This window comes from Anopheles nili, chromosome 3 (assembly GCF_943737925.1).
Source record: "Anopheles nili chromosome 3, idAnoNiliSN_F5_01, whole genome shotgun sequence".
Taxonomy (NCBI): domain Eukaryota; kingdom Metazoa; phylum Arthropoda; class Insecta; order Diptera; family Culicidae; genus Anopheles; species Anopheles nili.
In genome coordinates this window covers 42,268,411-42,295,663 of record NC_071292.1, presented here as the reverse complement: position 1 = coordinate 42,295,663, position 27,253 = coordinate 42,268,411, and the positions used below count along the sequence as shown (strand labels likewise).

The following is a 27,253-nucleotide window of genomic DNA, read 5'->3' as shown; positions in this document are numbered from 1 at the left end:
AAAACCGACTTGGAGTATTAGTGTGGTCGATTATATTGCTTCGAGCCAACGTTCTTCATCGAAAAACATCCTGACAAGATATTTGAAAGGAGTGTTAAATATGTTTTTAGGAATTCAAATCAGGAATCTAATATGATTGAAACAACGAAGATTATAATTCAGGTTTATGCATTCTCGAAGCAGTCAACAATACAGGAAAAATTTCTCCAACACATCGGAACGGTTCAAAACAGACACAAAAACAAAGGAAGCCCACATTGTTTTTTTTCCATTGTTATGGGAATTTCTTTTCAAGTTTTAATTTTTCTCATTATAAACCGTAGAAGATTTTCTCTTTCTAAGTCTTGCTCTTTGTTTTATGTCCTCTTTATCATTGTTTTAAATTTTATTTGCATATAACAAATTATCTCATTTATCTCGAAAAAACTCCGAAACTCGTGCATCGGTACAACGCAATCCTCGAGAAACAATCATTTCTTGAGTAGGCTTAAGGAAAAGCACATAACCCCCCATACTTGTATTTTTTGTCAATGAGTAAATGTTGTGTGACCCTACGAATCTGTCGCTTGATCACTTGTATCTCGTACTGATATGTAGTACATGGCGATGACGGACCTCAATTTGATATTTCCAATGCAATCTTCTCATGTAAAAGTTGCGTCCACCCGTCCAGCAGCATTGTTATTCAGTACCATTATGATTTATTTCCTTGTTACATGAATTTTCCAAAAATAGATAAGCTCACGTGGCCATAAATCCTGCGAAACATTTTCTTTCGCAAGCGCCTGTTTTTATGCAACTGAAAGGATTTTGACGGTGTAAGAAAGCACTTTTATTGGAGGAACAATTGCAGAGTGGTGTAATTAGCCATGGAATTAGAAAAGCACTAAGTAACGCGGTATTTGAGAACTTATCTAAGTGGTATCAATATACATTATGTAGAAATGTAATTTAAGGTAACCAAATTGCATAATCTTTTCGGTGGATTGGGAATTCAAGTAGCATTGAGAGCAACCAGTGTAAATATTCATTTTGTGGTTTGAAGTGGTCTTATTGTTAATGCTGGGTCTTGATCTATGTTTCGAGGAAATGACTTTTGGTAGGTGATGTCTCATAACGAAACGTATGAATGTTCGTTGATAGCATGCTGAAGGAGGAGGTGCAGGTGATCAAAACATACGCCTGAATAAATTTGTCTAAATGTAATTATAAAATTGAACTTCTTTATTTTTTGTTATTTTAATTTCAAAAACACTCATTCACATTGTGTTTGATCGCCATTTTTATCAATTTACTACGTTTATAGTTAGTTTTTCTATAGCTTAGAATACACGAATGAAACGTCATGCTTATAGGTTCAAGAGGCAGCTTGCTAGAGAAGAGAGTATGTGATTACGAATGTTAAGTAGTAGTGATCTAGATCTAAACTTCGATCACGCCATCGAGAAGCGATCGCGCGATCGAATAACAATTATGACATTTATGCTTTACATTGTCCAAAAATTATGTCTACGTTGCTGTGTGCTCGATTCCCTTACACTAATTCTTTTTCGTTTATCTACCGCTACACCATTGCTTGTTGAAGCTCGCGCACGCCAGTCCTCAGTCACAAAATGGTACGGCTGGTGAGTAAGGAGGATTTTTTTGTTGAACGCGTAAGATCTATGAGTTGACTTGAATTGGTGATGTGGGCAATCGGGATTGTGTAATAGATGCATTCTGTTGAAGGACGGGGAGCATGTTGGATTCTCGGGAGTTATTGGGAACTGAATTCATATCTTTAGCCAAAGCTAAGGGCTGAACAGTAGTACATATGAGAAGCACAATAATAGTAACATTTTGGCTGTTTCCTCGTCATTCAGTCCATTACTCGGATCGATTATCAGGAGTGGTTGACTCTATGGTGCATTCGATGTATCCTTATTCTTGTACATAGCTAGTCGATGGGCTGACAGGGAATAAATGTTGTATGGATCATCTTGTATCACTCTCGTGGATTCTTTTTTTCGCATGTCAAGCCATTCGGAGTCTTCATAACGTATGCATGCATCGTGGCGTCAGGAAATCTTAACGCTCTTCTTCTCCACTATTGCTCTGTGCATTCGAGTTATTATCTTTACTTATTTACAGGCCCGCTCATCATAATTGAGCACGTCGTAATGACATGGCCTACCTTGCTATGCTTAGCTAAGGCTTTCATGACTTGTTTAATTACTCGTAGCTGGATAGTCAGTTCTGCGTAGGGGGGGCTCAGACGAGATTCGATCCCGATACTATCGTGTATTTGTGCCGCCCGCTAACGCGTCGGCTATGGAGCTCTCCCCCCAAGTTGTTATCTCCTCATTATATGTCCTCATTTTCTCACGTGTCCTCATTGTGTTGGTGCTGTCGACCGTTTTTCAATTCCGTAACGCCCGCTCATCCTTACTTCGTCAATCATATTCGAAGCGTTAGTCCATCCTTACTTCGTTGATCATCTCCATAGCGTCAAGTCGTCGGTTGGGATGGTTATTTCTTCAAGCCATGGTGTAGAGTATTTTCTTCTTTCGTTTAGCGACTAATTAGCAGCAAATTATCCTATTACTTTTTTGAAAATACTATTTGCCTTATTCTTCGCCCCATATTGAAATCAGGATTCTATTGGTTTTGAAATTGGGTATTGAAGCGAAATTCTATTGGTTCCGAAGCTTCTACTACATCTAAGAGCAACAGAACATTTTTCCTCTTAGGCAGCTTTTCACCGTTATCATTATAACTAAACTTATCAGTACCGTCGTAGTGGAAAACCACCATGGGTATTTGTAAGGTATATATGCCCGGCTTTCTAGTACTATTGGATGCTGTTTAAGGGCGTTTATTCCGACACCTAAGTAGAAAATATTTTTCTTTGTCTTGTACGGAGCAAATTGGATCTGATTTTTTCAATAACGGTTGTTTTCTGTAGTGAATCTAAAGAGCTTTTTATAACCGGTAAAGACTTTTGTGTAACACATTTTGATTTTTTTTGTTGTCCGTACCGTTTTCTTAATAAGTTATTTCAACATTGTCTGTTTCCCCGGTCATATTATGCTCAATTATAATTTCTGCTGCACCAATTACAAAGAGTGTGGATGATTTTATTCTCGTTTAATGTACAGTGCTGTCTTTACCGGTGTTAAAAATTTCTATATTTAATCCTCGTCTGCTGCGAACCATATGCCTTTTTCTGATTTTAATAATTTTCATTGCACAGTTTAACGCGCTATTGTGGGACAATACGTGTTTGGCACAAAGTTCTAGTTTTTTTTAATTTCTCGAAGTGCTGTTACACTACAAACTATGAACTATGGTTTTGCCGTAAATATTATGTTTTTGTTCATTTCGATCATTGAAATAGCTACCTTTGCGGTACTACTGCTATTGCGGTGCTACTATTTTCCTGAAAGCCGATGTCTGGAACTGAGTAGAAATCATTAGTTCCTTCTCGTTATGGGGGATTTTATCAAGATTTACATAAACATGTATTTTATCGTCTTCATCCATGCTATTACAAAAATTTTCATGAGCGTTTTGATATTTGTTTCCCAAAAAAAGTTTGATAAAATTTTGTCTTTTTTCGGGGTGATTTACTGTATTTTTAAGCTCTTCTAAATTTTATTTATAAGGAATGTGCTCGGATGAAGACCATGAATTTTAACATTACGAGGTGGTGTGTTGAATAATTATTTAAAGTTCTTTCATGCTTTGCTCGATTCCAGAAATATTAATATAAACTTCGAAATTATACGTACCCTCGGATACCAGAATCTCAACCAGGTCTTTTCATATCCCTTCCGTTGCGTCTAGTGAGGACAGACTGCCAGGAATTTTCGGGGGCACATTTTGCTTGGCCGAACCCCGATATCCAAATACTGGTAATTATGGGCCGAGCAAAAATAATTTTTGTCTGAAACTTATGTTCGATCTTCCTTCTTCTAATGATAAAATGGTTAGAATAAAAAAATAAAGATGAATTTTAACAGTTGCATTATGTTGTAAGGCAGGGTTTTTTTTACTCAAATATAAGATAGTGGTACGGTATTAATCGGTTGATATAAACTTTCTTCAATTCTCTTCCGTTTTTTAAAATGCATTTCGATTTGAATAATCCCATTGTAGCATACCTGCTAAACACCTGACTGATTATTTCGAAAACATACGTATGCTGCTGAAGTACATTCAACCTGAACCATTTCGCACCGTTTCCCACACTCAAGTAAAGAATGCACAAAATAGATGATCAATGCACTAAAGAAAAGTGACACACTTACCGACTCAGGGAAAACAATATATCCGCATGAACAAGGTAGCCACCTGAACAGATAGCCAAGCAAGCATTTCTTCGCGTAAAGCAATATAGGGGTCATCGCGACCGCATTGGAAACACTTAACAAAACATTCATGTTTATTATGATACAAAGTCAACCATGTTATTAAATAAGCTGCAAAACCCGAAACAATGTTCAAGTATAAATAAAGTCAATTTTGAGCTGGACGAGGAGACACAGTCCGATAAGCAAATCTAACGCTTCGTGTTTATATTCAAGAGCTTTGAGTGTCCCTCTACCCAAGATAAGGCCTCAAAGTCTCCAACACTCCAGTATGGAAAATCACCTATAGATTTCCAATGATCGCCTGGACGCTCATATCCTTGACGGCTCCACAATTTCATAATATTATATGGCGACCGTGCCACTAAGCTGCAATCTACGAATATATTATTCTGATGTGAATAGTGCAGTGCAACTATAAGTGAAGTGAAATTATAAAAATGGGTAACTCTGGTGCTAAGCCCGAAACAAACGTTAAAGGAGATCATGATATCACGATCATCCAAAACCAAGAAGCACATACCGAACAGCACATTTCGCAAGAACTGAAGTTGAACTTGTTATGCATATTGGTGGCAATGTTATTAATAATCAAAGTTGGGTCAGTGGTCTATAACCTACTAAAGACACAAGCAAAAAAAACAAGCAATAAAGGCAATTCTACCTCAGTAAAAAAAAAAAGAAGTGGATAGCACTGTGCCACAAATCAATGGAAGTGCTTACGGTACTAAAGACATGTTAGTGGCGACCAAAGCGTAACACAGTGGACAAAGTGCTGGAACAAAAAAAGATATATATAAAGTGCTTATTTGACCAAGTGACAATTTTACTAGAACCATATAAAAAGGGCCCAAGTGAGTGAAAACATCATTCAGCCGCAGATAAGCAACAACAACGAGCACTATGAACAACAAGCAGAGCCCCATGGACACCACCGAAGCAATCGAAGACAGCGAAGAATACGCCCAATGGGAAAGATGGGTAGCTAAAACCTGCTGCCCGACAACCACGGAAGTAGAAGAACTAATACTACGCGTATTAGAAGAGGTGTTAAAACTCTCGGACGGAAAGTATCAGGAGGCCTTCGACGAATGGGCAGAAACGATACTAAAGTACAAAAAATTTGATATTAACAAAAAAACCACCTACGCGATATTAGCAGACCTTCAATATGAGTTCATTAATAAAACCTTACAAATGAAAATATAATAAAAAAAATTATTTTTTTTAAATATAAACCTCGTCCGTTTTTATTCTTAAAATCGAAAAAAAGAAAAATACTAATGGAACGATATACAAAAGATATGAGAAATAAGAGAATTGAAATCGTCATCAAATGAGTTCAATAGAGCTCCATATTCAAGCTCTCAAACTAACACTAAGCACACTAAGGAAAAATCCGAACAAAAAGTATAGGTATAGAACATTAGTAGAAAAATTAAATAGAAGCAAAATATCATACAACACCATTTTAGAAAACTTGGGCAGCCGCAAGGAATCACACCAAGAATTCGAACATGCCTACGATCAGTTTGTATCGGGAAGTGAACGAATAAACGTTAAAAGTGAAGTGAACAAGTGTTACTATACAGTCACCGCACTCTTCTCGGACAACTCTCTATTCTCCATCAGGCCTGACGCCGCTTCTTCATCTGGTGACAGCGGTACTGCATAACAGCGCGCAGGATAGCCAAATCTCAGTTAGATTGAGAGGTAAGTATAAGTAGATTAAAAATATAATAAATATATTGTAGCATGCCTGCTAAATACCCTACTTTAATGAAGACTGTTACACTGCTGAAGCACATTAAGCTTGAATCACTTTGCGAACACACCGAGTCCCACATTCAAGCAAAGAATGCCAAAATGGATGACCAATGCACAAATGTAAAGCGACATCATATATCCGCAAAAAATCAAAGTAGCCACCCAAACCAGGCAGCCAAATAAGCATTTATTTGCGCCAAAGCAAAGGTCGGTCACCGCGCCCGTCACAGAACCATTGAACCAAAACATCAACACAAAACATTTTGTAATAAACAAATCGGATATAGCAAAACTGTAATTGACTATAAATAAAGAGAAATCTTAAGAGTGGAGAGAGACACAGTCCGATAAGCAAACCTAACGCTTCATGTTTCTATTCAAGAGCTTTGAGTGTCTCCCTACCCAAAGTAAGGCCTCAAAGTCTCCAACATTCCAGTATGGGAAAACTCTTCAAGATTTCCAACGATCGCCTGGACGATCAAAACCTTCTGCCGAAGTAAAACCTTTTTAATATTACATGGCGACCGTGACTTCAGTCTGCAAATCTTCAGATGCGAAGTGGACCGTGACCATAAGCTGCAATCTTCTCATAATATTATTATTATAATATTAATAATATTGAAAATAATTTCATGGCACGGATGTGAATAGTAAAGTACAACTATAAGTGAAGTGTAATTACAAAAATGGGTAACTCTGGTGCTAAGCCCGAAACAAACGTTAAAGGAGATCATGATATCACGATCATCCAAAACCAAGAAGCACATACCGAACAGCACATTTCGCAAGAACTAAAGTTGAACTTGTTATGCATAGTGGTGGCAATGTTATTAATAATCAAAGTTGGATCAGTGGTCTATAACCTACTAAAGACACAAGCAAAAAAAACAAGCAATAAAGGCAATTCTACCTCAGTAAAAAAAAAAAGAAGTGGATAGCACTGTGCCACAAATCAATGGAAGTGCTTACGCTACTAAAGACATGTTAGTGGCGACCAAAGCGTAACACAGTGGACAAAGTGCTGGAACAAAAAAAGATATATATAAAGTGCTTATTTGACCAAGTGACAATTTTACTAGAACCATATAAAAAGGGCCCAAGTGAGTGAAAACATCATTCAGCCGCAGATAAGCAACAACAACGAGCACGATGAACAGCAAGCAGAGCCCCATGGACACCACCGAAGCAATCGAAGACAGCGAAGAATACGCCCAATGGGAAAGATGGGTAGCTAAAACCTGCTGCCCGACAACCACGGAAGTAGAAGAACTAATACTACGCGTATTAGAAGAGGTGTTAAAACTCTCGGACGGAGAGTATCAGGAGGCCTTCGACGAATGGGCAGAAACGGTACTAAAGTACAAAAAATTTGATATTAACAAAAAAACCACCTACGCGATATTAGCAGACCTTCAATATGAGTTCATTAATAAAACCTTACAAATGAAAATATAATAAAATTTTTTTTTTAAATATATACCTCGTCCGTTTTTATCCTTACAATCGAAAAAAAGAAAAAAACTAGTGGGACGATATACAAAAAGATAAGGGACATAAGAGAATTAAAATCGTCATCAAGGAAAAATCCGAACAGAAAGTATAGGTATAGAACATTAGTAGAAAAACTAAATAGAATCAAAACATCATATAACACCATTTTAGAAAATTTGGACAATCTTAATGAATCACACCAAGATTTCGACCAAAAAATTACTAATACGAAGAAATAAAAACTATAATAGACAGCAAAATTCTAGAAGCAGGAAGACTTTCCTTCAAAACAACAGCCAACATAATATATAATCTAATAAAACTTAGGAAAACTTTACAAAAATAAAAAATGGCGACATTCGATTTAAAAACAGCATCTTCAATAGTCCAAACGTATAATGGATCAGCAGAAAATTTAGACAACTTCATGGATTTAGCTAAATTTCTTAAAGAATATAACCCAGGAGTTCATGAAGATATATTGATAAGATTCACAAGACCAAAATAACCGGGAAATCAAGAATAGGGCTCCCCTTCTCTATAAATAATTTCGACAGCTCACTACAAGACATAAAAACAAGATGTCAAGAAAAAATCACCCCAGACCGAATCATTGCCACTCTATAATCAATCAAGCCAAAAGAAACAAAGGCTCTATGTGACGAAGAGTAGAGTGATCGAACCACGCGCGTTATGTTGTCGTTCGACATATATGACGGTCTAGCAAAGAGCTAAAACCTTTTATATTACAATGGGGAAAATCCAGAAAGTATATAGCGAAAACTTTGGTCGACAAAATATCCTAAAGATTCGATTCACTCAAATATTTTTTGTAGACACAGAATCTCAATCTAAACAAATTGAAATAATATGCCAAAAACATAATCGAGCACATAAGGGCGTCGATAAAAACAAACAACAGATAATTCGAAAGTATTATTTCGCCAAAAAGAAGGCAAATGTTAAGGATTCTGTAAAAAAAATGTTTGATGTTCAATGAATGCAAGTATAACAGAAACCCAATTCGAAAACCTTTACTGGAGACTCCGTTACCAAGTACACCATTCCGAATTATGCACATCGGCATTCTTTTTCTAGAAAAAATATATTTTTTTACTTGAATCGATAAATTTATCTAATTTGTACAGGTCAGAGAAATAGAATCAAGGGCAATAGTAGACGTATTGCCTGTTGTATTATCAAAACAACAAATATCACTAACGACGTAATTGATCTAGTAAATCTAATCGTACACAGGTATAACAATACGATACGTTCAGATACTAAATTTACTCCAATGGAATAACATGAGCCATATATGGCAAAATCAAGGCAATAATAGATAGTAAAATTTCAGAAACAGGTAAACTTTCTTTTTAAACCACAGCTAACATAATATATAGATAAGTACAACTCAGAAAAACACCATTCAAAAAACAAAAAATGGCGACTTTTGACAAAAAAGTTAGCATTGTCATTAGTCCAACCATATAATGGAACGGCAGAAAATTTTGATAACTTCATAGACTTAGCCAAATGTCTTAAAAACTGTAACCCAGGAGTCCTAGAAGATATATTAATAAAATTCATCTTAACTAGAATAACCGGCAAAGCAAGAGTAGGGCTACCAACCACTATAAATAGCTTCGACGGTTTATTAAATGACATAAAGTCAAGATCCCAAGAAAGAATCACCCCAGGTAGCATCATAGCCACTGAAGCGGTTACACCGCATCGCAGTCATAATATTTATAAGACGTAAGCATAAGCAGAATAGTTGTTTATCGATCGCACGGTCACACCGCACCATAGGCTTAATTATCTGAGCCAAAATTATTCTACATTTGTAAGCAAAATCGTTGGCATGTGTCTTGGGCCAAGTAGGTATCGAGGGAACCCGGAACAGATGCCTACGATCAGTTGGTATCGGGAAGCGAACAAATAAATGTCACAAGTGAAGTTAACAAGTGTTTCTATATGTCACCGCACTCTTCTTGGACAACTACCTCTTCTCCACCAGGCCTAACGTCGCAAAACGGACGGATCGTTGGAAGAAGGAATACCTTCCAACCTTAGTAAAACGAAACAAGTGGACAAACAAGGTGGAGCCTATCAAAAATGGCGATATCGTTGTTATAACCGATGACAACGCTCCACCTGGAAAATGGCTAAAAGGAAGGGTTACCGAAACTCACGTAGCTCCGGATGGGCAAGTGCGATCCGTCAGTATAAAAACCCAACATTCAATTCTGAAGCGACCAACAGTCAAGGTTGCGGTGATTAACGTGGAGCAAAAGGAGCATCTTCTCAAAATAACCGAAAGGCGTACGCCAAACCCCGTTCAATCATCCCCAACTGAATTAACTTCCTCGATTTCTCAGGTACCTGACGTTGTAAACAAACGCAAACGACGCGTTGCGCCATGCATCTGGGGACACAAACTGCTAGTGCTGACCACCATGTGACCACCACTTATCTACTACGCGGCTTAATAGAGCTAGAAACAGGATGTACACTGTTCTCTAATGAAATTATAATAAGAGCAGAGATAGCTAAACAAAATCTAGTAAAACACTATTTCATAAAACATACCCACATAGAAAATGAATCGAAGAGACTTTCAGTAAATAATGAAGATCAAGAAACAACAATCATAATATCATTCACAATTGTTATACTTTTGATATTGCTAATCACCACAGCAGTTTTGTTCTATTTTTCATATATAAAAAGAAATTTATAACAGCGAGAACAGAGCCTCCAGAAGAAGTTGAAATAAATAAAATATCAATAAGAAAACATTTCAAACCTCGAGACAGGCGTAATTCAGAGGAATGAATTACGTGGGGGAGAATGTTGCTAGCGCAACGGATAAGGTTGAAATAATACATGGCGCAAATAAAAACAAGCGCGCCCGCAATGGCTCGGGTTTACAACAGAGCGACAACTGACATCTCCGTCAGCTAAACGAGCTATCAGCGGGCGCAGCTCACGGGGACGATGATTCAAACCGCTGACCGGCCAAAATGTAAAACTGAACAAACCTCTTTTTTTTATTTTAAGGAAAGAACGGAACTCTCCCCTCGGCTAGGACCGGCACTCGTCAGGGTACTCTGCCCAACACAATCCGAAAGTTCTGGTGAATTCGGAACCCCCCTTCTGCGGCATAGGCTCTCCAAAAGGCGAGGAGCAACTAGCGGGAAGGTATTAGGGATCCAACGAATTCTCCAGGCGATTAACCTCGGGCAGAGAGACCCCCATTTTATAAAACAGAATTGCTACGATCAGAGGGCAGCCTCGGACAGCTGGGCCATACCTTCGCATGACCCGTTCGGGCGCCCCGCTCGTAACAAAGTAGATTAAAAATATAATAAATACATAAGTTAGAAAGATAATCCGAAACACAACTCCTGTGCAAGTGAAAACCGCGATCGGTGATCAAACAAAAGTGCGTTTGCGTAGAGTAAACTATTTAGGGTCTTTTAACAACATATGCGTCATAATAAGTGGTTAATTCCAGATGAGCGAAAGAGTATCTTTAAAATCGTTCAAATAGCAATAGCTATCGCAATAGATCGAACAGTAGGTACTTCAATAACAGAAATGAAAGATGGCAAAGCCACTACCAGCACTCAAACCCACCACCTTGGTATAACAATTCAATGCCGAATCAACAAAATTTGAGTGGGTCATATTTGAATCCGCATACTTCACTCGGGTGTACATTACCCGAGTCATTTTCGCAACATCAGCAAAATTATATTTCGCACTCTTTTTTGCCCGCACACAATTCTAAAACGGATGTGATCTGCGAAAAACCTCTGCATTTGCAAAACCCCATGGCGTATCACGCACAGGGGCGACCATTTCACAATAAATATAACTAGACGGCAATTAAAAAAAATCATTCAAAAAACTAGATGTAGGGGGTCTAATAAATAGCCACCTAGCCAGCCCCCGAAAATGAAACCAATTTTTTTGAACTATCAGCAAGAATTCCTTACGCAACCAAAACAAAAAAACGGTAATAATATACCCAAGACAGCTAGTATCGACCACAATGAAGTTCTCAATGAAATAGGAGCTCCGTTTTTGAAAAAAACATATGATCACTAGAAGCAAAAATGTTGGCACTATTAACTTAAGAAAGTCAAACGCAAAGAGTGACAATTGTGATTTTCGCTTGGCTTATAGTTACCAACATTTGGATATTAGGGTTCGGCCAAGCAGAACTCGCCCATGAGAAAACCTGGCAGTACTCACTAGACGCAGCGGTAGTGGTACTAGAAAAACTGGGTGAGATTCTAATATCAGAAAGTATGTATAATTTTGAGCTTCATTTCAATATTTCCGGAGTCGATGAAAACATTGAAGAACTGGAAAGAGTTTTCTAACATATATCAAAAACCCAGAGTAATCATCCGAAGATATTCCTTGCAATTAAAATTTGAAACAGCTATCATATAATGCAATTATAAATTTGAAATCGACGTAAATCAGACAAGCACTCACACGAAACAGCTTCGTCACTGATATCCAAACTTAATTTATAACGAATAACAGTCGAGAACTATTGAAACCTCACAAATGTTTCGAAAGCTCAACTTTGGAAAAACAAGCGCCTATTTTATTTAATTGCATCCGTTAACCAACTATTGGTTAAAATAAAAAGAAAAGATTAAAATATCTTTCAAAAAAATCTTCAAAATAATATAATATTTTGGTTAAAATCCTATTAGTTTATCGTCAAATATACACCATGAACAAAATTGCAGTAGTAACGCATCTGACTGGATCAACAGATACAATGCTAGAAATGATCAAGAATATAATATTTATAGAAAAAAAAATTCGTTATAGGGCTATGTTGGTCATAGCTTGGATGAACAAAAATGTACCCAATTGCAAAAGTTTAAAGTTTGTAGTTCAACAACACCTCGAGAAAATTAAAAAAAACTGGAACTTTGCGCTACAAACGTGTTTTTCCATATTAGCTCGTTAAACTGCCAAATGAGATACATCAAAATCAATCACGACATTTGGTTGGCAATAGGCGAACATAACACATGGAAATTTTTAACACCTATAAAGACAACGCTAAATATCAAACGAGGACATAATTCATCGACACTATTTGTAATTGGTACAGGACAAATCAAAATTGACCCTAATATGCGTATGAAACAGACAATGTAAAAATAACTTATAATGAATACGTTACAGAAAACAAAATATATTCAAAATATGTTGCAAAATTATCTTTACCGGTCATGAAAGGAACTTAAGATTCACTACAACAAATACCTCTAATAAAACATTCATATCCAATATATTCCATGCTAGATAAAGATGAGATGAAGTTGACAATTGGGAGACACAGATCAATAGTGGTGAAGATGGGAGTCCACATTTTCAGAAGGCATGATGGAAACGTCATAAGGACACCGAATGGTTTGACTGGCAAAAAAGAGGTATCCAAGAGTGATACAAGACTGAACAAAATTTATTCCCTGCCAGCCATCGTCTAGCTGAGCTCAAGATCAAGGTCTCAACACCGTATGTGCCAGCAATAAGAGTAGCCAGGCGAACAAATAGACAAGGAAGCATTTCTGTATGCAAAGGGTCAAAGTTAATCTTAAACGGACGGACAGTATCGGCCCGGCAGGCTAACCTAACTCATATTGTTTCATTTCAAGAGCTTTGAGTGTCCCCTTACATAAGGTAAGGCCTCAAAGTATCCAACGATACAGTATGGGAAACCTCTTCTAGATTTCCAAAGATCGCCTGGACGATCAACTCGTGACAGCCCACAAGTTACGCGATTACATGGCGACCGCAATGTTAGGCTGCAATCTACGGATGTGAAATAAACAGTGAAGAGCAACCATAGTAAAAAGTGACATGTGAAGTGCAAAACAAATTTTTTTTTACTATAAATCATGATAGTAGCCTGGGTTAAGCCCCAAACCATATCAAAAGATGGGAAAGACTAAAGCAAAAGTGGTAAAAAATAGCGGAGATCCGCAAGTTGTGAAAATAAACCAACTCGAAGCACATGCTGGAATGCATTTGAATCATGAGCATAAGCTAATAATAATAATGATAGTAGTACACTCGCAAGGAAGCGTTAAAAGCAGCAAAATCCATAGCGACATTAAATGTATGAAAGTGAACCTTAAAAATTACTGAAGACGAACTTTATGAAGACATATAAGAAGTGTTTACGCGATAAGTGAATGAAATGTGATGTGATGCTATAGGACACAATGCAAAAACAAAACCATACTAAAAGTGCATACACAACAAGTGTAAAGTAATCGCACGCATCAAAAGCCATATAAAAATGGAGAAAAGGAGCAAAATATTCGTTCATATTCGTCCGCAGAACCAGAACAAAGCTAGACATCCTCAAAATGGCAAACACCAACGTCTTCACCGTCGAAGAGTGGGAAAGCATGGTGGCCAAAACGTGTGGTGTAACGAAGGAGGAAACTGAGGAATTGATCCAGCGCACACTGGAAGAAGTCTTAAAGCTAACCAGTGAAACGTTTAAAAAAAGGTTTAAGCCTTTAATGGAGGTCATCAAAAGGTACAAAATCCACAAAATAACAAAAGAAGTGGCTTACGCGATTATATCAGATCACCAATACGAGATCATTTACAAAAATATATGTATAAATATACATGATAATAAAAAAATATATTCAGAATTCTAAGTAATCTCGAAAGAAAAAGAAAGAAACATAAATCAGATGTTAGAGAATAATGAGGAAGAAATCATCACCAGATGAATTTAATAGAATTACACATTCAAGCACTAAGTTTAACTTTAAACACACTAAGGAAAAATCCGAACAGAAAACACAGATTTAAAACACTAATAGAAAAATTAAACAAAAGCAAGGAATCATATAACATTATTCTAAATAATCTAGACAAGCTTAAGGAAGCAGATCAGGAATTCGAGTTAAAAATAACAAGAGCCATACACGGCGAGATTAAGACATTAATAGATAGTAAAATTTCAGAAACAGGTAAACTTTCTTTTAAAACCACAGCTAACTTAAAATATAAATGAGTACAACTCAGAAAAACACCATTCAAAAAACAAAAAATGGAGACTTTTGACATAAAGTCAGCATTGTCATTAGTCCAACCATATAATGGAGCGGCGGAAAATTTGGATAACTTCATAGACTTAGCCAAATGTCTTAAAGACGGTAACCCAGGAGTCCTAGAAGATATATTAATAAAGTTCATCTTAACTAGAATAACCGGCAAAGCAAGAGTAGGGCTACCAACCACTATAAATAGCTTCGACGGTTTATTAAATGACATAAAGTCAAGATGCCAAGAAAGAACCACCCCAGGTAGATTCATAGCCAATCTTAGATCAATCAAGCCAAAGGAAACGAAGGCGCTGTGTGACGAAATCGAATTATTAATCTCAAAATTAAAATGCATTTATCTTGACCAATTCATTCTTGAACAGGTGGCAAATGAAATGGCCATAAAAGTAAGAGTCAACACACTGATTGAAAAAATCTATAACTAAGAAACTAGAATTCCTCTTGGTTTGAAATTCAGAACAGTTGCAGCAGCATGTCAAAAAGTTCTAGGTAACGAAATTTACACAAAAGCAACACATGTTATGACAATGAGGTATAATTCTAACGAAAGACATAAAAACAATACATTGAAATACCATGATGGTAGAAGATATAAGAATAACAATAACCACACACCTACAAATCTGGGATTACAACTCCAGAGTATTTAATAGATATGGCACCACAACTCAAAGACATCAATCTCGAACTCTAAACATAAACCCATAAAACATGAGATACATACAATAATTAAAAATCAGTGTAGCATGCCTGCTAAACACCCTACTCTAATGAAGACTGTTACACTACTGAAGCACATTGAGCTTGAACCACTTTGCGAACACACCGGGTCCCACATTCAAGCAAAGAATGCAAAAATTGATGATCAATGCACAAGTGTAAAGCGACATTTATATTATTTTTGATACAGAGTTGACTAAGCTGAAAAATAAGCTGGATATATCAAAACATCTAACCATCAACACAAAACATGCAAAACAGCAAAACTGTAATTGAGTATAAATAAAGAGAAATCCTAAGAGTGGAGAGAGACACAGTCCGATAAGCAAACCTAACGCTTCATGTTTCTATTCAAGAGCTTTGAGTGTCTCCCTACCCAAAGTAAGGCGTCAAAGTCTCCAACATTCCAGTATGGGAAAACTCTTCAAGATTTCCAACGATCGCCTGGACGATCAAAACCTTCTGCCTTTTTAATATTACATGACGACCGTGACTTCAGTCTGCAAATCTTCAGATGCGAAGTGGACCGTGACCATAAGCTGCAATCTTCTCATAATATTATTATTATAATATTAATAATATTGAAAATAATTTCATGGCACGGATGTGAATAGTAAAGTACAACTATAAGTGAAGTGTAATTACAAAAATGGGTAACTCTGGTGCTAAGCCCGAAACAAACGTTAAAGGAGATCATGATATCATGATCATCCAAAACCAAGAAACACATACCGAACAGCACATTTCGCAAGAACTAAAGTTGAACTTGTTATGCATAGTGGTGGCAATGTTATTAATCAACGAAATCGGATCAGTGGTGTATAACCAATTAAAGACCAAAGCAAAGAAACAAGCAATGAAGGCAATTCTACCTCAGTAAAAAAAAAAATTGGCAGCACAAGGCAATAAATCAATGAAAGCGCTTACGCTACAAAACACGTGGTAACAGTGACCAAAGCGTAACATAGTGAACAAAGTACTGGAACAAAAAAAAATATATATACAAAGTGCTTATTTGACAAAGTGACAATTTTAATAGATCCATATAAATATGGCCCAAGTAAGTGAAAAAGCCATTCAGTTGCAGCCATCCCTCCAACGGACACCACGAAGATCGCCAAAAAGCTCCACATAATGGGAAGCCCCGTCACCAACAACAACATCGAGGAAACTACCGAATATCAGGAGTGGGAACGCTGGGTAGCTAAAACCTGCGGCCCGACAACCACGGAAGTAGAAGAACTAATACTACGCGTATTAGAAGAGGTGTTAAAACTCTCGGACGGAGAGTATCAGGAGGCATTCGAAGAATGGGCGGAAACAGTACTAAGGTACAAGAAATTTGATATTAACAAAAAAACCACCTACGCGATATTAGCAGACCTTCAATATGAGGTCATTAATAAAACCTTACAAATGAAAATATAATAAAATTTTTTTTTAAATATATACCTCGTCCGTTTTTATCCTTACAATCGAAAAAAAGAAAAAAACTAGTGGGACGATATACAAGAAGATAAGGGACATAAGAGAATTAAAATCGTCATCAAGGAAAAATCCGAACAGAAAGTATAGGTATAGAACATTAGTAGAAAAACTAAATAGAAGCAAAACATCATATAACACCATTTTAGAAAATTTGGACAATCTTAATGAATCACACCAAGATTTCGACCAAAAAATTACTAATACGAAGAAATAAAAACTATAATAGACAGCAAGATTCTAGAAGCAGGAAGACTTTCCTTCAAAACAACAGCCAACATAATATACAATCTAATCAAACTTAGGAAAACTTTACAAAAATAAAAAATGGCGACATTTGATATAAAAACAGCATCTTCAATAGTCCAAACGTATAATGGATCAGCAGAAAATTTAGACAACTTCATAGATTTAGCTAAATTTCTTAAAGAATATAACCCAGGAGTTCATGAAGATATATTGATAAGATTCACAAGACCAAAATAACCGGGAAATCAAGAATAGGGCTCCCCTTCTCTATAAATAATTTCGTCAGCCTACTACAAGACATAAAAACAAGATGTCATGAAAAAATCACACCAGACCGAATCATTTCCACACTGTTAAATCATTCAAACCAAAAGAAACAAAGGCTCTATGCGATGAAATTGAACTACTAATCGCAAAATTAAAAGGCATTTATCTGGACCAATTAATCCCCGAACAAATAGCAAATCAGATGACCATTAAAGTAGGAATTGAAACACTGATCGAAAAAATCTACAACCAAGAAACTAAAATTCTTCTCAAAGCAGGACAATTTGCTACAGTATCAGCAGCATGTCAAAAAGTTCTAGAAAACGAAACTTATACAAAGACAATGCAAATGTGATGACAATGAGGTATAATTCCAACCAAAGGCAGAATAACAATACATTTAAATACCATAATGACAGACGATATAATTATAATTATAACAACAACTACACACCTAACCAAAAAATCAGACATAATAATTCAGGCGTATTTAACAGATTTGGAACTACAAATCAAAGACAACAATATCGACCTCCAAACATGAACCAACAAAACCCAAGATATATAAATAATAGGCAACAAAGAGATTATGGAAGTCGTAATAATCAAAAATCCGCCTATTTAACTAAACAAAATGATGAGCATTTTTTCGAAAACCCGCCGACAGAACCAAATTGCCAATACTTGCAATAAATTTGTCGGCCAGCAATTTCATTACATTAAAAAATCAATGGCTAAAAATACCGTCAGTACAATGATTGAAGACACAGGGGCAGATATATCTCTCTTCGAAGTATAAAAAGTCAAATCATTACAAAAGGTGTACATAGAAAACAGCATCAAACTAACCGGGATTACTAACCAATCAATTCAAACTGTAGCATACACATTTACAGATATGCACTTCGAAAACAATATAGTCAACCATAAATTCCATTTACTCCCAAAGGATATCGATATACAAGCAGATGGTATACTAGGAAGGGACTTCCTAATAAAATACAAATGCCATATTAATTACGACACATGGACGTTAACATTTTTTCACCAGGGACGAAACATTGAACACCCAATAGAAGACAATCTAAATAACGGTTTTATGTTACCATTTAGAAGCGAAGTAATACGAAGTATAAAAATACCGAACATTAAAGAAGATAGTTTAATCCACGCAAAAGAAATAACCCCAGGAATATTTTACGGTAACACAATAATTTCACCAACCTGCAAGAAAATCAAATTTATAAACACTACTGAAAACAATGTCTTTATTCACAACAAAGACATTAAACCAGAAATAGAGCCACTTAACAATTACCAATGCGTAAATCAAACTGTACCGAAAAATAGAGAAAGAGTTTCCAAAATTATAAACAAAATTCAAAACAATGATATACCAGAATATGCCAACGACCAATTAATTAACCTTATAACTAAATTCGCAGATATTTTTTGTCTAGACGACGAACCAGTGACCACAAACAATTTTTACAAACAGCAAATTCCATTAAAAGACAACATCCCCTCATACATTCCAAACTATAAACAAATTTACTCTCAAACAGAAGAAATTAATAGTTAAGTTCAAAATATGTTGAAAGATAATATCATAGAACCATCAGTATCAGCATATAACTCGCCAATTTTATTAGTACCAAAAAATCAGCTGGAGAAAACAAAAAATGGAAATTAGTAGTAGATTTTAGACAGTTGAACAAAAAAATTCTTCCGGATAAGTTCCCGCTTCCCAGAATTGACACAATACTTGATCAGCTAGGACGAGTGAAATTTTTTAGCACCCTAGACCTAATGTCAGGTTTTCATCAAATCGCATTGGAAAAAGATTCAAGAAGCCTCACTGCATTCACAGCACCGTCACATAAGTCCAAACAGCTTTCAACGCCTGATGGCTATAGCTATGGCTGGTTTAACACCAGAGCTAGCATTTGTATATATTGACGATATCATAGTTACTGGATGCAGTGCACAGCATCATATCAGTAACCTGTACAAAGTCTTTAGTAGATTAAGAAAGTATAACCTTCAGCTTAATCCAGATAAGTGTAGTTTCTTTAAATCAGAAGTAACTTACCTAGGTCATAAAATAACAGATAAAGGAATTTTTCCAAACGATAGTAAGTTTGATGCAGTAAGAAGTTTTCCTACACCAACTAACGCAGACGAATCAAGAAGATTCGTAGCATTTTGTAACTATTATAGAAAATTCATACAGAACTTTGCACAAATTACAAAGCCATTAAACAATCTTGTTAAGAAGAACACAGAGTTCATATGGACTAAAGAATGCCAAGAAGCATTTGACAAGCTCAAAGAGAAACTATTATCTCCTGCTATATTGAAATATCCAGATTTTGAGAAACAATTTATAATCACAACTGATGCATCAGACACTGCTTGTGGTGCAGTACTATCACAACTAACCGATGGCAATGACTTTCCAATCGCATTTGCCAGTAAAAGCTTCACTCCAGGAGAAAAGAATAAGCCAATAATTGAAAAGGAATTAACTGCAATTCACTATTTCAAACCCTACGTATACGGTCGAAAATTTAAAATCCCTACTACCACTAGTATACCTCTTTGGAATGAAGAATCCTAAGCCTAAGTTAACAAGAATAAGACTAGATCTAGAAGAATTCGACTTTGAAATCGAATTCCTAGCAGGAAAAGCAAACGTAGCAGAAGATGCATTATCTAGAGTGAGGATAAACTCAAACGAATTAAAGGCGATAATACCAACGGAAAAAGAAAACACTAAAACAGTGCTAAGAGTAAACACAAGAGCAATGACAAAAAAAAGAATTAATTCAAACATAGTACCAACTTCGCCAGCAGAAAAGGAGAGGAATGATCAACCCTCCATCTGGCAGGCAAATAACACATCAGAAGTTAAAAAACTACTAAAAATACAAACTGAGGAATCTGGAAAAATTTTAAACCTCACAGTGTACAATCACACTTATAAGAAAGCGCTAGGGAAAACTATGATACCCAAAAACACTAAGGCAACGTCAAATGGAAGTCAAGCGCTAGAGCTTGCTCTTCTGGAACTAGGCCAAATCGCGAAAAAGTTTAATGGAGAAAAGCTAGCATTGTCAGTAAACGACAATTTATTCAAATATTATTCCCTGCAAACCATAAAAGAAATAGGTAATAAAGCCATTTCAGGTTTTGAAATAATCTTGTATATACCACCCAGGTGGATATCAGAGCAGGAAGAGAGGCTGAGTATAATACACAATTATCACGTGACCCCTTCGGGAGGACATGTAGGCCAGTACAGATTATTATTGAAGATAAAAGAGAAATATATATGGAAGAATATGAAAAATGATATCAAAAAGTACGTACAAAACTGTAAAGCATGCAAGACTAACAAAACACTTAGACATACCCGACAAGAAGCTGTTGTGACGACAACACCTTCTAAACCTTTTGACGTAATAGAAATTGACACCATAGGACCTATGACGAAAACTAACAATAATAACAGATACGCTATAACAATTCAATGTGAACTAACGAAATATATTGTAATAATACCAATTCCTAACAAAGAAGCAACCTCCATAGCTAAAGCACTTGTAGAACAATTTATATTAACTTACGGAAGTTTTATGGAAATGAAATCAGATCAAGGTTTAGAATACAACAATGAAGCAGTAAAACAGATATCAGAAATTCTCAAAATCAAACAAACATTTGAAACAGCCTATCACCCTCAAACAATAGGTTCAGTGGAACGAAATCATAGATGTTCAAATGAGTACCTATGTACATATACTAATGAACACCACGGCGATTGGGATGAATGGACTAAATTTTATTCATTTGTCTACAACACCACACCACACTCAGATACTAAATTTTCACCGTATGAACTTGTCTTTGGAAGAAAAGCTAATTTACCTCAAGACATAATCAAAAACAAAATAGAACCAGTTTACAGCATAGATGAGTATTACAATGAAATGAAATATAAACTACAAAATTCAAACGCAATAGCAAAGGAAAATTTAATTAATCAAAAACAAAAAAGACAAATCTCTGCCAATAGATCAGCAAATCCAATAAATTCGAAATGACACAATAAAAAAATCTCAATAGTACACAAGAACAGGCTTATTAAATATACATCAGAATAACTTCATGCCATTGCGTTATTCTCTTAAAGGGGGGAGGTGTAGCATGCCTGCAAAACACCCTACTCTAATGAAGACTGATACACTACTGAAGCACATTAAGCTTGAACCAACTCGCGAACACACCGTTTCCCACATTCAAGCAAAGAATGCAAAAATAGATGATCAATGCACAAATGTAAAACGACATCATATATCCGCAAAAAAACCAAAGTAGCCACCCAAACCAGGCAGCCAAATAAGCATTTATTTGCGCCAAAGCAAAGGTCGGTCATCGCGCCCGTCACGGAACCATCGAATCAAAACATTTATAGTATTTTTGATACAGAGTTGACTAAGCTAAAAAATAAGCTGGATATATCAAAACATCTAACCATCAACATAAAACATTTGTATCAAACAATTCGGATATAGCAAAACTGTAATTGAGTATAAATAAAGAGAAATCTTAAGAGTGGAAAGAGACACAGTTCGATAAGCAAACCTAACGCTTCGTGTTTCTATTCAAGAGCTTTGAGTGTCCCCCTACCCAAGGTAAGGCCTCAAAGTCTCCAACACTCCAGTATGTAGGAAAACTCTTCTAGATTTCCAAAGATCGCCTGGACGATCATATCCGTGAAAGCTCCACCGATTGTAATATTACACTTACACAATACATTGAAATACCATAATGACAGAAGATATAAGAATTATAACAATAACTACACACTTACAAATCTGGGATTACAACTCCAGAGCATTTAATAGATTTGGCACCACAACTCAAAGACAACAATATCGACCTTCAAACATAAACACGAGATACATAAACAATAGACAACTCCGAGATTATGGAAGATACAATAATTAAACATCAGTCTTCTTAGCTACTCAAAATGAATTACACTTTTTAGAAGAAATGCCGACAAAGGCAATTTGCAATTCTCTCAATAAATTTGTCGGCCAACAATTTCAATGAATTAAACATATTTATTGCTAAAAATACCGTCAGCATAATGATTGTAGACACAGAAACAGACATATCACTCTTCAAAGTAGAGAATCACCACAAAAACTATACACACAAACCAGCATCAAACTAACAGGAATCACTAACCAGTCGATTCAAACTTTAGGCTACACGTTTCCAGATATGCATTTTCGAAAACAACATAGTTAACCTTAAATTTCACTTACTCCCAAAAATATAGATATTCAAGCAGATGGAATACTAGGAAGAGCAAAGTCTTGCTTTGCAGATTTTTGCGACAGTCTCGTAACTGATCGTTCAATTTCCACGATAGCACTGGAATTGATCTCAATGGCTGATCCGCAACCACATTTTCTGAATTACGCTCGGTATTTACCCATACGAAACGGCCTCGTAGAGCAAATACTCTTTCGCCCAACAAGCGCACTTGTTTTTTGTAACACACTACCGATCACAGTTTCCACTTGCATAGGAGCTGTACTGCATGCGATCAATTGGTATTTTTTTAATTCTACTAATACTTACCTCTATACCTACCACAGATTTGGCTATCCTGAGTGTTATGGCGAAGTATCGCTATCACCAGATGAAATGTCGTCAGCCCTGTTCAAGAGGGAGATTGCTCGTTAAAAAACTACGGTAGGTGATGCAGTTGTAGTTATGCTCACTTCACTTTATATTATTCAACTGCCCCATACCAACTGATTGTAGGCATGTGATCGAGGTTCCCTCAATGCCTGCTTGCTACGAGACACATGCCAACGATCTACGTTGCGGTTCCGATGCACAAAAATTATGTTTACGTTGCGATGTGACCGCCTCACATGTCTCGGCCAACACTGCCTACGTACGGTATGCATACGCTCACACAAATGCTTACTGGAAATGCATTCCATCGACAGTGCGCTGGATCATTAGGGTGCAAACGCTAGTACGCTGACGACAAAAATATGCAGCGTTTGCTGTACGCATCCTGCAGGTCGGGTAGGGTAAAGCTGTAGCTGTAATTTAAAACGCCGAGTGTTTATTTCTTCCACCTAAACTCGAATTGCTCCATCCATTCAGCCATGAACCAACATGCTCAAATTTAAACGAGAAACTGCACTCCAATAAGTGCCGCTGTCGCGGCGCACCGAATTTTGCTGACTACACATGAATTATGCTAACACATCTATTCAACTTCAAGTGGTTCTCGCAGATAGGCCTACAAAAACATAGCTCTTGCCAATAGAATCTTGGTTTTTAGTTAAATGATTAAACTGTGCGTTTTAATTTGTGCCGATCTGTAGAACTTTCAAACGAACTTTTGGTAAATGGCAATCGCAGTACACTTAATTTAAAAACAAATAATAATTGCGCTCTAGCGTTAAAATCAGACACAGTACTCCCTTGCAGAGAAGCTTCGACTCTTTGTCGTTGGTGGCGAAGCATCCGTGTTCTATATGTGAGTACCATGCGCAGAAAACCAGTCACTTAGAAACCAATTCGCAAGCGAATGTGATACGAATAGTCAAGAAAAAAAAGCAAATTTAAAGTTCTGTAAGGTTATATGCTAGTGAGTGATCGTAAGAGATATGAATAGCAGAAATATAAGTAAATGAAAAATATAATATGCAGCTATACGAAAACAGTTGGTGAAACAAGACCACAATGGCTGTGACGACCTACTGCCACTCAGCCTTCATGAAGGACCAATAAATGGCATATAATTTATTTATATACTAATGTCTGTGTACAACTTTGGTGATGACATCCCTAAAACGTGATGACATCATCTAATCTAGGTTCCTACTCTGATTCCTGAGTATCTACGCTAGGTGTGGCTACTGAGCCTTATAATTTTTCAATCCTGTCTAGTCATTGGTACTGAGCCTTATAATTTTTCAATCCTGTCTAGTCATTGGTACCGGCCCTAAGCTGTTCTGCCTAAAACTTTCCCTACCTGGCTAGATAAATCTCAGCACGCATGGCTGGAAGTTGATGGCACGCAAGGCCATCTATCGGGGACGGACCCCATTCTTCCTTAAAAATAAATCTAACTACCTTAAAACTAGATAAAAACCTACACCTATCTACACACTACTTAAAAAATTCACCTAAAAAGGTCCCGGATCAAAGCATACGGCCACTCAGCCTTCGGGAAGCGTACGAATAAATGTCGCAAGTGAAGTGAACAAGTGTTTTTATGTTGTCACCGCACTCTTCTCGGACAACTCCCTCTTCTCCACCAGGCCTGACGACGCTCCTGGCCAGACGCTGCTTCTACACGAAGGACGACAACCAGCAGAACTGATGATGATAGATAGTGAATGATAATAAATAGTGAAATAGATGATAGATAGTGAAATAAGAGAAACTGGAAACCATCATTTAAAATTACATCTATCCTAGTATATAATACTAGTATATAATACTAGTATATCCTAGTATATAGATCGAATAAAATTATATTTTTAAACAGAAATGTGAAAACTTTTGATATAGAAAAAGTATCGCCATTATCACAAACATACATTAGAACAGTATCAAATTTGGGAAACTTGATGAACTCAGCAAAACTTTTCAAAAAACTCAACTAAGGAGTCAAAAACAATATATAGTTCGAATAGTTTAGCAATAATTAGCGTTGAGAGTTTACTGAACGATTAGATGACAGGAAATAATTACGCCGACTAGTGAATTGATCACACTTGAATCGATTCATGCAAGAGCAACAAAGGCGTTATTTGACGAAATAAAACGTTTGACCGAAATATTGAAAGGCATCTACGTAGACTAGCAAAAATCCGAAAAAAAGCCAACGACATGATAAAAAATTGGTACGCTAATGGACGAAATTTACAACTAAGAAATGATAAGTTTTTGAAAAACTCAACAAATTTCAACAGCCTTATTACCCTGTGAGAAATTTCTGGGAAAAAACTCATTTGAACAAAGAGCAAAATAAAGCCCCACTAACAAATATATGTTGAGGTAACAGAGTAAAAATATAACATTAAAAGGTGCAGAAAACCCTGACACAAACTATTATATACAGTACGGTTTGATGAAATATTACTTTCGTCAATAAAATTTTAATAATTAGTCTAACTATTAAATTATGCGTTTAAATTTGGCTGATTCGAAGAACATCCACGGGAATGTTTGCTACACACCTTTAGCTTTAGCACTGAAAGAAAGGTATATCAACGAGTTGATTTAATTGAGTATTGTCTTTTTTTTCTTTATATAATTAAAAAGTTCCAGTTCCAGCGCATTCCTTACTAACCTAAAACAAGCTCTTTATCAATACGACCTGACCGTCCCTAAATAAATAATAATAAAACTACCCAGTCGACCAGTGCTCCAAAACACATGTCTCTTTTACAATTTCATTTTATTTTTATTTATTTTTTTAAGTGAGCAGAATAGTAAAAACTTATTTTAATTGTCGTTACTTTCATTGACAATTTGAAATGTTCTTTTGATAACAATTGATGGATGACAATTAGCACTCACGCGATTGTAAAAGAGTATGAAGTAAAATTTCTTCTTTCAATGAACTGTCAAAGTGACATAATAACAAATATTATACAATTTCGTGCTTTAAAAGTTGCAGTAGGCCGGCTAAAACAGAAAATTGTCCAAGGAATACCAATCTGAACTCAGCGCAGAAACATGTTTTCCTTGCGAATAAGCCTGCCGCGGCTTGTACGTGCAGTACCAAAATATAGAGTTGAACGAGCCATTTTTCAAGTGCTTGCAGAAGAACATTGTTGTTCATTGAAACCGCAGCGTGATGGATCTATCATCGTACGCTCTCTGTGCTCGAAGGCATCGGGTTCAAGCAACAATGCGAACGCCATTTCAAATTCTCAGGATTTAGATGCCACTAACAGAGTATACTACGGAAGTTTAACACCACAAATACGTGCAGTTAAGGTGTTTTCGCTGGCCACTAGCATAGGCGGCATCGTTGCGCAACCAATCTTGCTCGAACAAGCTAGCAAAGTAGGCGGTATGCCGATGATTGTGGCTGTTTGTGGATTTGCAGGATTTTTCACATTCGTCACTCCGATTTTGCTACATTTGGTAACAAAACGGTATGTCACGGAACTTTACTATGATGCTGCAAAACAGCAGTATACAGCTACAACGATCACATTTTTTCTTCGACGGGAGAAGGTAAGGAGCCGTGAAGATATTAAATATTTTATACTAAATTATATTCTTATTTTAGACTCATTTTAAAATTGAAGATGTTTCTGTCCCAGAAGTGGGTGGATTATTTACGACATTTTTGGTGAAAAACAAAGCCATGTTTGTTGATCCGCAGCTGTTCCCTGACCCCGATCACTATATTAAAATCATGGGATACGACAAACCGATAGATTTTAAATTTGAAGAGGCTCGACAATCTGCAAACAGTGAAAACAAAGCTAAAACAGACCGATAACGCTAAATAAATACCATAGAGAATAATGTTTAATGTTTTAAAATAACACAGTGCTTTTCTACTTGTACACACCATCTAGTCAGCATTGATTTCCTTTAGCACTTTGACTGCCAAACGTTTTTTTAGTGTTTCCTTGCAGGCTCTCTGCGGCTGTTGGAAGGAAATGCCCTTCAGCTCACAAATAATTATTCGAATCTAAATACGGCCAAGCCGTTCTTAAATAAATA

At 36.4% G+C, this 27,253-nt stretch overlaps 1 protein-coding gene across 1 annotated transcript; it reads left to right on the top strand.

Annotated features, from left to right (window-relative positions):
- The first annotated feature begins 16,591 nt into the window (after nucleotides 1-16,591).
- Nucleotides 16,592-27,035, top strand: LOC128724362 (transmembrane protein 70 homolog, mitochondrial). The gene is made up of 3 exons (XM_053818088.1): nucleotides 16,592-16,780; nucleotides 26,366-26,755; nucleotides 26,811-27,035. The coding sequence occupies exons 1-3, from the start codon at nucleotides 16,592-16,594 to the stop codon at nucleotides 27,024-27,026; spliced, it is 795 nt and encodes a 264-aa protein (XP_053674063.1). The 3' UTR covers nucleotides 27,027-27,035.
- Nucleotides 27,036-27,253: the final 218 nt, after the last annotated feature.

Excerpts from the sequence above, each read along its gene's own strand:
- LOC128724362 (XM_053818088.1), top strand. The coding sequence starts at position 16,592 with ATGGGAAGCCCCGTCACCAACAACAACATCGAGGAAACTACCGAATAT. Across the intron at positions 16,781-26,365 it reads TCGAAGAATGGGCGGAAACA|CGTGATGGATCTATCATCGT; the intron begins GTACTAAGGTAC and ends TTGAAACCGCAG. Across the intron at positions 26,756-26,810 it reads TTTTTCTTCGACGGGAGAAG|ACTCATTTTAAAATTGAAGA; the intron begins GTAAGGAGCCGT and ends TTCTTATTTTAG.